This window comes from Labeo rohita, chromosome 20 (assembly GCF_022985175.1).
Source record: "Labeo rohita strain BAU-BD-2019 chromosome 20, IGBB_LRoh.1.0, whole genome shotgun sequence".
Lineage (NCBI taxonomy): Eukaryota > Metazoa > Chordata > Actinopteri > Cypriniformes > Cyprinidae > Labeo > Labeo rohita.
Window position 1 is genome coordinate 19,009,811 of NC_066888.1, and position 15,721 is coordinate 19,025,531.

At 35.0% G+C, this 15,721-nt stretch overlaps 1 protein-coding gene across 2 annotated transcripts in view; it reads right to left on the reverse strand.

Moving 5' to 3' along the window:
- Nucleotides 1–15,721, reverse strand: part of ryr3 (ryanodine receptor 3) — a 105,689-nt gene that overhangs the window by 84,733 nt on the left and 5,235 nt on the right. For both annotated transcript variants that reach the window (XM_051139582.1, XM_051139581.1), the window contains exons 2-3: nt 3,441–3,560; nt 150–248 (exon numbers count right to left, since the gene is read on the reverse strand). In XM_051139582.1, the coding sequence (XP_050995539.1) occupies nt 150–248; nt 3,441–3,560 (219 nt within the window). The remainder of the gene's footprint in view (nt 1–149; nt 249–3,440; nt 3,561–15,721) is intronic.

The following is a 15,721-nucleotide window of genomic DNA, read 5'->3' on the forward strand; positions in this document are numbered from 1 at the left end:
TGAATACTTTCATGTCATTCCATGACAGTGCACCAATATATTTCCCTATTGACAGTGAAATCCACTCAAAGGTGAAAGTATTTAAGTATTTTTAGTAGAAGATATATTCAGTATTGTAATCTTGTAATGACTGTGATTTGTTTACTTACTCCTTCACCGCTCTGCCCAGCGAGCATCTCCTGTAGAGCTCGCACTGAGAGCGACTGCTCCAGTACAAAGTTACAGATGCATAGGTCAGGAGGAAAATACTGTGGAGAGAGAGAGACATAGTGTGTGTGTGTAGTTGCTTATTTGTCTTTTGATTCTAGATAAAGTCAGATAATTGGTAGAGTAGTTATGTTTACAAATTAAAGCCCTTCATTAGTCCCAAATAGATGTTTTGTTTTTAATACGTGTTCATTAGGATTAGCTTGAGAGGCCAGCGAGGATTAACATTAGCAAGTGGTGAGCTCCACCCTTGGTCTGAGAAGTCGTCTCCCACCCTGCATCTGTTTATCAGGCTGCTATTTAAAGCCCCTTGACTGTCTGGTTCAGCTATCCTGAGAAAGTGAACATTCTGTCACCTTCTGATAACTACAGTCTGAATCATATACAGTCTTACAAAGTGTATACGTGAAAAAACCTAAATCTTCCATTTGCATTGAGAAATAAGCCATGACTTATGGTGACCATTGCCCTTTCAGGTTTTAATATGATATGTGAGTGGAGAGAATGTGCTAAGTAGAGTGACAGATGCCTCTGGTGAAAGTAATCTGCAGCCATAAAATACAAAGAGAAAATACTAGAAGTATTATGTCTTAGACAGGTTAAAAATCCTCCTATGCAACTCTGTTCAAAGGAATGTAACTTATACATTTTGTGACAAACAGTGATGGGAATAACGGCGTTATGAATAAACGGTGTTACTAACGGCATTACTTCTTTCAGTAACGAATAATCAAATAAATTACTGTTTCCCCCGTTACAACACCATTACCATTACTAACAATAAAATGTGGTGTTACAATAATCTTTGCGTTGCGTTCTTCTTCTGAGGTAAATTTTGGCTTATTTCTCTCACCGCATCTTCTTCCAGAAAGGAAAAGTAGCCGAGATGAACTTGATGAATGATCACATTTGTTTACGGAGGTGATGTAGGTGTTTACCTACATGTTCTCACGTCTCATGTGGATGTTTAAAATTTGAAAAACGGAGCCACTTGTGTGTATATATATATATATGTATATATATATGTCTCATGTCTGTGAGGCACATAATTATGGAGATTTAGGTTGTTTTATTTATGTGTCTGTGAAGAAGGGTGATGGAGACTGAGACGGCAGAGAGCACACCATGTTTATTTTATTTATTTTACAAAAGCACATTGTTTTCTTGGTATTATGATGTCCGCGGGTTGACGCGACCCCAATAACATGATATTTAGCCCCTGGAAGGTGTCTCTCACATTGTCCCACAGCAACATTAAAATAGTATAGATTAGTGTACAATGTTTTATTCATTTACCATATTTAATATTGGAGGCATCCAAGTTATTTGACATATTCAAACATTTTTTTTTTAAGTAACACAATAGTTACATTCCCTGAAATAGTTACTTTTTAATAATGTAACTCAGTTACTAACTCAGTTACTGCAGTTACTGCTGTATCTAGTAACTATAATTTTTTTAAAGTAACTTGTCTAACACTGGTGACAAACAATATAAAATTTGCATTAATATCAATTATCCAACATAATGAATTATTAAAAAATATTTGTATTAATTATATTGTTACTAATACTAAATAGTTATGCAATCTTATTTTAACAATGTAATAATTTTAAAATTTAGAATTTACATAGAATTTATATAGAATTTATATATATATATATATATATATATATATATATTTTTTTTTTAAACAAATTCATGTCCCAGTTTCATTTTCGTGGTTAAATAAACATTACTTACACTATCAGAAAAAGAAAAATATATATATTTTCTAAATTATATTTTTACATTAACAATGCAATCAATATTCTATTTATTAAAGCTAAGTATGATTCTCATCAGGTTAGTGTTTTTAAGCATTTTAACTATTTATGAAAGCTCAGTAAAAAAGCTCAGTAAATACTCCCACAGATCATGTTTTCATTCCATTTTAAGTTTTATTTTGACGTAACAAAGTGGTTATATCTTGTGGTTATAAATGTGTTTGCTTACTTTTTTAAATTAGTCTTCCCATTAACGCCATTATATTATTCATTCAGACTGATTTGTAAACATGGAACTAACATGAACACAAACCAGTCATATCTAATCATATCGCAATGGAGGCATTGCCTCCTCTTACGTGACTTTGCCCCATTCAATCTCAATTTCCCCCCACCAAACTCACTGCACACTTTAGGGGGTCTGTTAAAACTCATTGGGCTCAGGGGAGGCGAGAGAGACATAGACTCCCTCTGTAACTTTACCTGCTGGTGTTGCTTTTGAATAGTGTTTCTTTAGAAAAACGAGTGATTTATACACTTTTTAATGGTATAATTTGCCATATTTGCGGTGTTTTATTTTTGTACTACATTTTTTTTTCTCATCCAATTTTTTTGAAAAGACACTGAGTCACCTGCCTCCTCGGAGGATATATATATAATTTCCCCCATATGAAAACTGAACACATGAGACTTAAGAATAAAAACTTAATGACCTTGAATACGACCCATATATATGATCCCTAGCCTCTATATATGTGTTTCACATAAAATGCCTTTCCATTTATAGTTTTAAATATACATCTGAGAGACCAGGGAGATGGTAAAGCATGATGGTAAAGGCTGACAGTTTTATCTTCTACGTCACTCAGTCACTTACAGCAGATGTCTCACCACTGCAGGGTTATTCATTATGCACTGCAAGTGAATCCATAAGGATTCATTTATTGATATGCATGAAGAAGACCAATACTTTAGATGATAACAGAAAGATTATCACCATTATCCACCTTCATTTTATAATGCATAAGCAAGGTCAGGCTCAGTAGATGCACCGCACATAACCATAGAGATGCCCACATATCTTCTACTGCCTTGCCTCCTGATGCATAGAAAATATGGTGCAGAGCATGGTTTTCAACTACATGAATCTCTTCCCATTAATTTGATGTATTGCTAGAGGACAACATATTAAAGGCAAATATTTTTGAACCAGTGCCTTCACTCTGCATGTATTTTTAACCATGCAATTTTCTTTCCCACATTGTTTAAAGCATTCCTTATTTAGCATACTGAAAGAAAAACATCGTGTAATACTATATTATGCACTGCTATTTTGCAGCTGTCTAGGCACTAAATTAATGGTGTTTTCTAAACTGCTTTGCTTCAATCTCTGCATTGTGGTTTGCGTGGGAGGGTTTAGGGATATTGAAGCAGTGATTAGTTTTTCAGAACATATGGGGCTTTACCTTCGCCTCTGATGTGGGCTCTAGATAACACAGGCGGTTGCCGAGTCCCTCTGCTGATAGGCAGAATTTGCGGTTCTCCTTCTGAATGGCGGCGACACACTGCAGAACCACCTCATCTTCCTGCCAGGACAAAAACAATTAATTTAACGTGTGCTTAAAAGCAAAATCACAGGAAATACTTTCACTCAATGTAGTCCCAAAAGCTTAACACAACTTAAAGACAAAAATTTCAAATTTCTTTGTACCTAGCATCACCGAACAGCACAGTAAAAACAAGGTCTGTTTTCAAACAGGTTTCCTAGCCACTCCCCCTGCCTGTCATTGGCCAGCCAAATAAATAGTCCCGCCCTAAACTCACACCATTGGCTGAGCCACTGTTGCTGTGTCAGGCTGTTAAGAAACTGAAAAGGAGCAATTTTTCGACAGCGCCCAGGTGTTCTTTTCAGGGGAATTAGACTAGAAATTGTGTACTTACAGTTAGTCACAGATACAAAAAAAGCACTTATAAAGAAAATCTGAACTTATCAAGTCCCTTAAAAAGAAATGTCAATTTCATGTCAATTTTAAGTAAATTTTATTGACGCAACAGCTAAATTATCTCAGAACTGTCACTGGAGGAATGGAAGAAGAGTGGAGACACTTATGTCATTAGAATCCACAATCAATCTCTGTACATCCTCATTCTCTCCGAGGAGGAAAATATTGATTTCTTTCTCATTTGCGTTTCCTTTTCTTGTGTGCCAGCTCACGTATCACATTAATTCTAGATGATGGTTGCCATGGTTCTGATGAACACCGTCAGAGCTGTAACAATTCCTTAACACAGTCACGGTGTGTAAGTTCATATCTTATATTTCATTCATCAGGTTCAGGATGCGTTAATGAGATGAGAGCTAGCAAGAACATCCAGCGTTTTGAATACACGCATAATAACCTGTGTGTATTTGGGCTTGAATTATGCTAATTAAAGTGGGCTGTCTAGCTCAGCTGTCTAAGCCATGCTAAAACTGAAGAATGACAATGGGAACTCTGATACTCTGACAGTAAAGCGGTGGAGAGCCTAGTAACATAATACAGACCCCAAACCAACATCTAATGTAAACAAATAAGCCTTTTACTAGATTTGTAGCGAAACACGTTTTGTAAGCCTGTTTTCACTGAAGCTGGAGTTTTCCGTCAAAATAAAAGCTCTACTACCGTTTCCGTCAAAATAAAAAGCTTAAAAATCCAGTATGAATTGCTGACAGCGAGCGGTTTAAATGGATAACGTTACTGCAGTCCATATTCAAAATATCTCTTTCAAGTGTAGAAATTAGGAAATAAGTATTGTAATTTCCCCACTGTGGTGTAAAGCAAAAATAATATACCTATGAAATATTCATTTTCATTTACTTTACAGTTCAATTGTTTTATAATATATAGCTATTACCAGTGTTGGGGGTAACTTTTTAATTGACAAGAAAATATCTGAGTTACTTTTTCAAATAAGTAACGGCAGTTACTTTTCTCCCCATTTATTGATTAAAAGCTCTCCTTTCTCCATGTTGAGAGAAATCGGGAGTAAGATATTAGTTTTAGAATAAATGTGAACATGCATTAATTAATCTCACTCACAAAAAAATAGATTCAGTGTTCCTCAGAATGAATAAAAACAGTGAAATTCAACTCAGAATATGATGCAAACCTGCAATAATTAAATATGTTAAGAAATACAAATATCCTTTATGCATTTAATACCATTTTATTAACCGATGTCTTTGCTGCTGACCTTCAATGAACCAATTCAACCATACTAATAAGCAAAAATTGCTCAAGATAATCTAACATTTTTTCTTCTGTGGTCTACTGTACAAACGTGAATTCACTTTTCTCAAAGCCTGAAGCTTGTGGTGTGAAAAGGCTTTTACATTTGCCAAAAACAACTTTTTATATTAAAAGCAAACAAGCAAGCCCTGCCCAGATTTAAAAAGTAACGCATTACTTTCCATCAAAAGTAATTAGTTACTTTTTTTAGGGAGTAACTCAATATTGTAATGCATTACTTTTAAAAGTAACTTTCTCCAACACTGGCTATTACTGTCATAGGCATAACAATATATCAAATTGTTATTATTTTTATTACTATATTCTAATTTATTTGGCTTCCTAAAACACCAGTGTGAATATATTTTAGACTGAGACTGTATACCACAAATAAAAAGAAGGTTAAGTCCCCTTTATATTTCAGGTACAAGTCAATTCACTTTTTTTCTGAATTAAGTTTACTTAGTTAAGAACATGGAATGAAGCTCTTAATTTTGAACTCTTAAAGTGCATTAGATAGAATAATTTAACTTTAAAATGTACAAAATTAGAATTTTTTCCCCAAGTCTTCATTTGTCTTTTTTTTTTTAAATATTACAATAATAACATATTGTGGACTTCATATTGTGTTATTATCGTATTGTAATATTTTGATATCATTACACTACCGTAATTATTACCTATACTACCATTAAAAAGTTTGTGGTCAGTAAGATTTTTTTTTTTTTTTTTTTTTGAGAAAGTCTATACTTTTTTATTTATTTTTTTACAATAAACAATAAATTATCTATTTTAAAAATATAAATAAATACGTAAATACACAGGTCCAGTGGTATGATTCTTGTCTACAATGTAAGCAGTCCAGAAAATCTCACAGGAACAGAAACTGGCCACATAGCAGATTTGGTGTCTGATGTGTGGGGCACATTGACGTTCTTTACAAATATGTTTGGATCAAGTAAACTTTCTAAATGGAGCTAGAATGCACGTACAGGATCTAAATTGAAGCCTACAGAATTGACAAACAAATTGCCAGCAATTTCCAAATTGTTCCAGCCCAATTTAGCCCCTCACAACCTGAAACAAATCTTTTCACTGACAAAGTATCTGTCTTGTATTTCACTTTAAATAATAATACATAGATCAATCAAAGCTGCTGAGCAAGAAAAGCTATTCATATTACTGAAATGGGTGAAATGTTAATGTTGGGTCACAAATTCTGTTCACAACATTTAAAAAATATCTATCTATCTATCTATCTATCTATCTATCTATCTATCTGTCTATCTATCTATCTATATTTCTATCCATCTATCTACCATCTATCTAACATACTTATTAAACTGCATGTACATACTGACACAAATTCTGTGCACTACATTTCCGCTTGCACTTATCTGTTAAACATATGTATGATAAGTATATCCATGCTTTGGGTATACATTCAATATATATTCTATTTACTTATTTTTGGCAATACATTTTTTATCATTCTTATTAAAATACAGCATTAGTTTAAGACAGATGTTTGTGTTTGGGACTGTACACACAGTGATCAGATGTAAACACATATTTTATTTACAAGACAACGTCATCCACTTAATGCAGTCGAGCGGTCTTTATCTAAAAGAGGAGATCTTCCCTTTCTTAGGTCCCATCTAGATCTCCTGCCAAGGAATCTGGTGAATCTGCAGCAAAGTGATCCAGGGAGAGCCGCAAAGCCATCTGCAAAACAGCTAAGGGGCAGAGTCACAGTCTATCTATAGGGGTGTTGCGTGTTTAAGGATGCAGGGGGTGGGGTGCGTCCGCTCCAAATCACAAGGGCAAGAACCAGAACTCTCCAAACTCTGTGTTATCCATCCATATTCCGTACGCATGACTGCCTGGACCTTCTGCCAAACCAATCTGCGCCTGGCAGACTAATCCTATTCAAGCTATCGTGCCTGTGAGTTTAAACACAGGTGCAGCAGAGGAATATGGGTTGCTACACCCCCCCCCCCTCCTTCACCATGCTCAGTTTGTGTCTTTAAGGACATGAACAGGTGTGGGTGTGTGGTCTGAAGACTTCAGGGACTGTAACCCGAGAGGTCCTGATGTGCTCTGGTGCCAAATAAATGCTCACGACTCACCCGGCACTGCCACTGACATGAACTTGAGAAAAGGTGAATACACAAAATCGCCCCTCCCATAATGCTATTTTGAAATGTACGCACATGCTCAGTCGGCCCAGGTCTCGAACACTGTAGAATTTTTCAGTTGTCTGAAAGACGATGGTTTTGTGTCTCCAAACACATCATAAATCATTTTAAAGGATTAGTTCACTTCCAGAATAAACATTTCCTGATAATTTACTCACCCCTATGTCATCCAAGACATTAATGTCTTTCTTTCCTCAGTCGAAAAGAAATTAAGGTTTTTGAGGAAAACATCCCAGGATTTTTCTCCATATAATGGACTTCAATGGGGATCAATGGGTTAAAGGTCCAAACTGCAGATTCAATGCAGCACCAAAGGGCTCTACATGATTCCAGCCGATGAATAATGGACTAATCTAGCAAAACGATCGGTTGTTTTCTAAAAAAAAAAAAAAAAAAAAAAAAAAAACATTTCAACTGCTCATCTTGCAATAGCTATGAGATGCGCATTGCGCAATCATGTTGGAAAAGTCACGCGTGGTTAGTTCTTTGCCTGTGTAATTCAGTTCAAAAATGCAGGGTAGGGCAAAAAACTCTATCTCATTTTCTCCTCCAACTTCAAAATTGTCCAACATTGTTGTTTTACCTTTTATTTTCTAAAAAAATTTTAGAAAACGGCTGATCATTTAGCTAGATAAGACCCTTATTCCTCAGCTGGGATTGTGTAGAGCTTTTTGAAGCTGCACTGAAACTGCAATTTGGACCTTCAACCCGTTGATCCCCATCGAAGTCCACTATATGAAGAAAAATCCTGGAATGTTTTCCTCAAAAACCTTAATTTCTTTTCGGGTGAGTAAATTATCAGGACATTTTTATGCTGGAAGTCAACTTCCAACATAAAAATAAGCAAAGTGAGGTCTAAATAAGCAAAGTGAGGTATAAAAGTCTGAGACAACTAATTAAATGCAAATTTTATATTACCAGCATAACAATTTGAGTGAAACTGTACACATGCTTATTTGATTAGTAACAAAATCAGAATTTTTTTTTTTTTTTTACATTTTCAAAGCCCTAAAAAATAGTTTATTTCTGACTTTTTGAAGGAGAAGTTCACTTCCAGAACAAAAATTTACAGGTAATTTACTCACCCCCTTGTCATCCAAGATGTTCATGTCTTTCTTTCTTCAGTCGATATGAAATTATGTTTCTTGAGGAAAACATTTCAGGAATAATCTACATTATTGTGGACTTCAGTGGTGCCTCAAAGTTTGAACGTCCAAAATGCAGTTTAAATGCAGCTTCAAAGGGCTCGAAACGATCCCAGCCAAGGAAGAAGGGTCTTGTCTAGCAAAACGATCTGTCATTTTCGAAACAAATTCACAGTTTATACTTTTTTTTAATCTCAAATGCTCATCTTGCCTCGTCTCGTGTGATGCACATGCATAGTCTGTGTAATCCGGGTCAGTACAGTCAGGGTATGTCAAAAAACTCCCGTCTCATTTTCTTCTTCAAAGTCAAACTAGTCCTACATCGCTGTTTTACCTTTTTTTTTTTTTGTAAAAGGGCGTTTGATCTTCTTTGCATGTTCACACTGTAAACACTGGGTTGGTATCTGCAGTGATGTAGGACGATTTTGAAGTTGGGGAAAAAAACATGATGGGAGTTTTTCAACATACCCTAACTGGATTGACTGTATTGAACCGGGAAAAAAAGCCAAGCGTTTGAGGTTAAAAAGCATATAAACTGTTAATTTGTTTAGAAAATGACTGATCATTTTGCTAGATAAGACCCTTACTCCTCGGCTGGGATCATTTAGAGCCATTTGAAGCTGCATTTAAACTGCATTTTGGAAGTTCAAACTTGGGAGCACCATTGAAGTCCATTATTTGGAGATAATTCCTGAATTTTTTTCCTCAAGAAACATAATTTTTTGTTGACTGAAGAAAGAAAGAAATGAACATCTTGAATGACAAGGGGGTGAATAAATTATCTGTAAATTTTTGTACTGGAAGGGAACTCCTCGTTTAAGACTATTTCAGACTTCAGACTCCACTGACAACTTGTCAATAAAAAAAAGAATAATTCCGAGTATATTTTGGCATTTTGGAATGCTCTCACCTAAAGTGGGAGTTTGAAGAGATGGTTCTTTGTCTTTTCCTCATCTCAGCTAAACTGTTATTCCTTAAATAACTCAAATTCATTGCAAGCACTTGCAGTTCACCAAGCAGGTGGCTCACGCTCCTGTATATGACAGCTTAATGAGATGGTTGAATGAGCTCACATCTTTATCACCTTCATATCTGCATCCGGTTAACTTGCAGATTCAATAATGCTCTATGAGAAAAATATGCTCACCTTGAACTAAAAGTAAGAACAAGTTACAAAGAATTTCTCAAACTTTTAAAGGCCACATACATCATTTATAACCAAAAACTGTTGACAGACACCCCTTCAGGAGAAGCCAATAGCTAATTATGTTACTTTGTGAAGTAAGTACTACACTACCCACAAATGTAAAGCAAGATCTATCAATCACAGAAGTAGTTACCATGGAAACAAGAAACGAATGGACACTGCAGTCCTGCATTTTTGGATACTACCAAAATCAAAAGTTTGGGGATGATAGGATTTTTTATTTTTGAGAGGTTATGCTCACCAAGGCTGCTTTATTTGGTCAAAAATGCAGTAAAACTGTAATATTGTGAAATATTATTAAATTACATTTTCTATTTTATATATGTGACCCTGGACCACAAAACCAGTCATAAGGGTCAAATTTTTGAAATTGGGATTTACACATCATCTAAAAGATGATAAATAAGCTTTCCATTGATGTATGGTTTGTTAGGATAGGACAATATTTGTCCGATATACAACTATCTAAAAAAATCTAAATATTGAGAAAATCACCTTTAAAGCTGTCCATATGAAGTTCTTAGCAAAGTATATTACTAATCAAAAATTAAGTTTTGATATATTCACTAGATTCAGTAGGAAATTTACAAAATATCTTTATGAAACAGGATCTTTACTTAATATTACAATGATTTCTGGAATAAAAGAAAAATCGATCATTTTGACCCATACAATGTATTTTTGGCTATTGCTACAAATACACTGTACCTGTGCTACTTAAATGATTAGTTCACTTCCAGAACAAAAATTTACAGATAATTTACTCACCCTCTTGTCATCCAAGATGTTCATGTCTTTCTTTCTTTAGCTGTAAAGAAATTGTTTCCCTATATAGTGAACTTCTGTGGTGCCCACAAATTTAAACTTCCAAAATGCAGTTTAAATGCAGCTATAAAAAGGGCTCTGAACAATCCAGCCAAGGAAAATGGGTCTTATTTATTGAAACGATTGGTTATTTTCTAAAAACATTTACAGTTTAGTTGGAGAAGAAAATGAGATGGGAGTTTTTCGACATACCCTAACTGTATTGGCCCGGATTACACAGAATTCGCATACGCATCACAGAGCTAGGCAAGACAAGCATCTAAGGTCAAAAAGTATATAAATTGTATTTTTTTTAGAAAATAACCAATCGTTTAGCTAGATAAGACCATTCGGCAGGGATCATTTAGAGCCTTTTGAAGCTGCATTTAAACTGCATTTTGAAAGTTCAAACTCCCGGGCACCATCGAAGTCCACTATAAGGAGAAAAATCCTGAAATGTTTTCCTCAAGAAACGTAAACTGTAAGTGGCTCTCTTCTTTGTCCTACAACTGATGTAGATTTTTGCTGGTGATCAGACTCTCAAAGAACCAGCATCAGCAACGAAGAAAAGGTATGACACAAGAGGCCATTCAGAGAAAATCGATTAAAAATGCACAAGCCTTTTCACCAGTGCTGTCAAGCATCCTTACAGTGACTTTTCCCTCTTGACTCCTTGAGTGACACAGCAGAAGGCATGCTGTGATGTTTTAAAGCAGTCTGAGAGCTCTGCTAAAAATGTGATTGGGTCAGGGAGACGAGCTTCGGGTGTCTGAGACCGAGAGGTTCACAGACAGCAAGAACTGTGCCTTCCGCTACAGCCGAATTACAAATTGTATTACTCTGCAGTCCAGGCTCACTTAGCATGCACACTGCTGGGGAAAATAGCCTCACGCAATAGAAAATGGCTTGCATGCATGCCTGAGTGACCTCCATCTACAGTAACAAATGAATTCAGACAGACTCTCGGTAGACAGAGATATCTTTGGATGCGGATAAAATACTGATGCATCAGATGAGGTTTGGTCATAAAAAAGAAGGTGTGAACTCTGGGTTCACTGATTATGGCTGGAGGAGCAATTAATGCACTGGGAAAGATCCCAAAAATGTCATCATTTGCTCACTTTCATGTTGTTCCAAACGCCAATGACTTTAATACTATTTTTTTAAATAATGTACGCTGTATTGTTTCCACATAAGACACAAAAATATCCTGAAATTTAAGGAACATGATTGGAAATGTTACCATAATTAACCTTTTAAACATGACAAAAAAGTATCATAAAATATAAATATACTCGATCAGACTAAATCTCAAGTATCATTATTCTCTTAAAATCTTTTCGTGCCCTGCTACCATTATGTGACTGGATTTCAGAGCTTGTAAACTAGACTAATCTTGCGAACTGGATCAACTGATTCACTGAAAAGACCTAAATTTACTCTCACATCAGATATTGCTACTTTTCTCATAATCATGCAGCTAGGATTGATGTCAAGATTTTTAGTGATTAACAACTTAAATTTCAGTCTGTTCCTCACACAAAGCTATCATGTGACTTCAGAAGAGTTGGAAAATAGTGTACAAGTCTTATGGACTATTTTTATAATACTTTTATGAAAAAATTTTGACAGCTTGACAAATCCTCATTCACATTCTAAAATTCCTGTTTTCTATGTTGATATATTGTAAAATGTCACTTATTGGTGTAAAAATGAATTAAAATACAGTAAAAATTGTAAAAATATGAAATATTATTACAATCTAAAATAACTGTTTTCTATGTTAATAAATTGTCAAATGTAATTTTATTCCTGTGATGACAAAACTGAATTAAAATACAGTAAAATGGCAACAATATGAAATATTATTACAATCTAAAATATCTGTTTTCCTAGTTAATTTATTGTAAAATATAATTTTATTCCTGTGATGGCAAAACTGAATTAAAATACAGTAAAATGGTAAAAAGAAATATGAAATATTATCACAATCTAAAATATTTGTTTTCTATGTTAAATTTAATATATTGTCAAATGTAAATGTATTCATCTGATGGCAAAACTGAATTACATTACAGTAAAAATGGTAAAAAAAAATAAAATAAAAAATGAAATATTATTACAATCTAAAATAACTGTTTTCTATGTTAATAAATTGTAAAATGTCATTATTCTGGTTGGCAAAACTGAATTAAAAAACAGTAAAAATGGTAAAAATATAAAATATTATTACAATCTAAAATAACAGTTTTCTATGTTAATATATTGTAAAATGTAATTTATTCCTGATGGCAAACCTGAATTAAAACACAGTAAAAATGGTAAAAATATGAGATATTATTACAATCCAAAATAACTGTTTTCAATGTTAATATATTGTGAAATGTAATTTACTCCTGTAATGGCAAAACAGACTCCTTCAGAAGATTACAAAATCCTTCAGAAATCTTTCTAACATGTTGATTTGCTGCTAAATCTAAGCATTGCATTTTTTAAAAAGATACAAAATCATACTGACCCAAAACTCAGTATGTATTTCAGAATTTTTTTCTAAAAAACACTTTTTGTGTTTCACAATAAAAAGAAAGTCAAGAAGGTGAATAAATATTACAGAATTTTCATTTATGGATGAACTATCACTTTAAGATCTGGCTTGGATAATTCCTCTGACCAGCGCTGTTGTGCTCTTGAGTAAGCTGTCAGCTCCGGGGGCCCCCAGGGCCATCACTGCTATGAGGCCCGTGTGTCAGACAAGCAAAAGCTATGCCACATATGTGCTGACTTTCCTAAGACAGGAATTCCTGTGTAATCCCGCTAAAAATAAATTGCCTCAAGTGGAGTTTATAACAGTTAACGAGCTCAACCTATACAGTCCTGTCGGATGAATAATACACTAAACATGCTTTATAAATGCTAGTACAATAAACACCCACATAAACACTTTTCAGTCTAAACACTTGTGTTGTCCTTTAGCACAGATGGCTTGTTCCCTTTGGGATAAACCGATGCCAGAGGCCACAACAAGAGCAGTGACATTAGTCTGGGTTCAATTAATCTGAGGGAAGCTCAATGAGCTGAGACTGCCACATGAAGCTCATAGACCGCATTTGAGTCACTCATCGGCAGCCGCATATAAACAGCACAGAAACAAGCGCACACACAATTCAATTCACGTACTGCGGATTTCAGCTGTGGCCCAAAGCTCTGTGGTTTACCTTTTACCTGGGCGACTCTCATTACTCATAGTCACCGAAGCTATCAACACCCAGCACGGCCTCAGTGATGGTGGAATGTGAAAGCAGATAAGCACGAAACGCTTTAAAATCTCCACCTCAATTGCTGATCAAGGATACACATGTTAAGAGCTGTCAGAACAGTGTGGTGTGCTGCAAGCGTACTAGTGTAAATTAAAGGTTATCTCTAGGAGGTGTTTCCTAAACAGAACTTATTTGAAGAAACAAGAAATGGAGGAACATTTGTGTAAAAACACACACATAATCTGTATATGATGACTAATGAAGTACCAACACCTGAAATTACCACATTATAACTGCTATAACACATTGCTGTGTTTTAAAAGGTGTGTGCAAACTAAAACTCTATAATAAAATCATTATATTTACAGTTTCGACAACTATTGATTACACAAATCCATTGTGAAACACAAGACTAGAGAGGGATGTTATGCCTATACTCTTCATGCATAGATGACCTATATCTGCAACAGTCCTTTGAATGACATTCAAGATGCATGAACAACTCTTATGTCAGCATATCTGCTGATACCCACAGTGTCTTACACATCAGTGAAATTAAAATGAACAAGCAAATAGCACCTCATGAGGAGAAGGGAATGCAATTGACTCTTTTGGGGATAATTAAACTTGTTTAATGTGAGAAAAAAACACATACTCTCTCTTACTCAAGAAACACAGCACTGGAAAACAAAATCTGACAGCATTAAATTAAATTCAGTGAATGACGAATGACTCTTTTAGTGTTTGCAAGCCAGTTAAACAGTCCATTACGACGTAGAAAACAATCAACCTATCAATAACAATTAAAGTGACAAATTAATCTCCAATCCAATTTACTTTTCAAAAGTTTTTGAACAGTAAGATTTTTTAATGTTTTAAAAAGAAGTCTGTTCTGCTTACCAAGCCTGCATTTATTTAATCCAAAGTACAGCAAGAACAGTAATATTTTGAAATATTTTTACTATTTAAAATAACTGGTTTATGTTTAAATTGTATCATTACTCCAGTCTTTATGTCACATGATCCTTCATAAATCATTCTAATATGCTGATTTGCTGTTCAAGAAACATTTTTTATTATTATCATCAATATTTAAAGGGGTCATCAGATGCCCATTTTCCACAAGTTGATATGATTCGTTAGGGTCTTAATGAGAAGTCTATAGCACACGTTGGTTAAACTTTCTCAGTGGTAGTGTAAAAACATCCATTTTACCTTGTCAAAATCAGCCCTTTTTAGAGAGAGACGTTTTGTTGCATTTGCCTTTAAATGCTAATGAGCTTTGCTTGCCCCACCCTTCTCTTCTGTGGGGTAACAAGCAGTTCTGTTTACTTTAGCTGCATTAAGCCGCAGAACTTGCTAACTAGCACATTATTTATGGAAGATGATTTGCAAAGATGCATGAAGACCCTTATAGTCACTTCTGCTGTAGGTGAAGCTGGATAATGAATGATTCGTGCGAACATAGACGCATTTATGTGGATCATCGGGCACATTTCCTTCTAAAACGGAAATAGCGTTAATCCTCTGCATCTTCAGCGGCTCAGATGTCGGGGGTAAATGATGACTGCAATCGCTCAGTCTGAGACATTCTTGTCTTCCCCTGCACCGGAGTCGAAACAATGGCGATCGGAGTGTTTACAGAGCTCACTCAGGGCGGGTCTAAGGTAAGATGGCCGTGTCAATCAACTATTGTGGGAGCGGCCTTGGTCTGACGTCACTGGGTGGATTTTTATCAATATAGGGTGGTTGTGTACAAACAACACATAAAAGTTTTGCATCCAATAACCCCTTTAAAACAGTTGAGTACATTGTTCCAGGATTCTTTGATGAATAAAAAGATCCAAAGATCAGCACTTATCTGAAA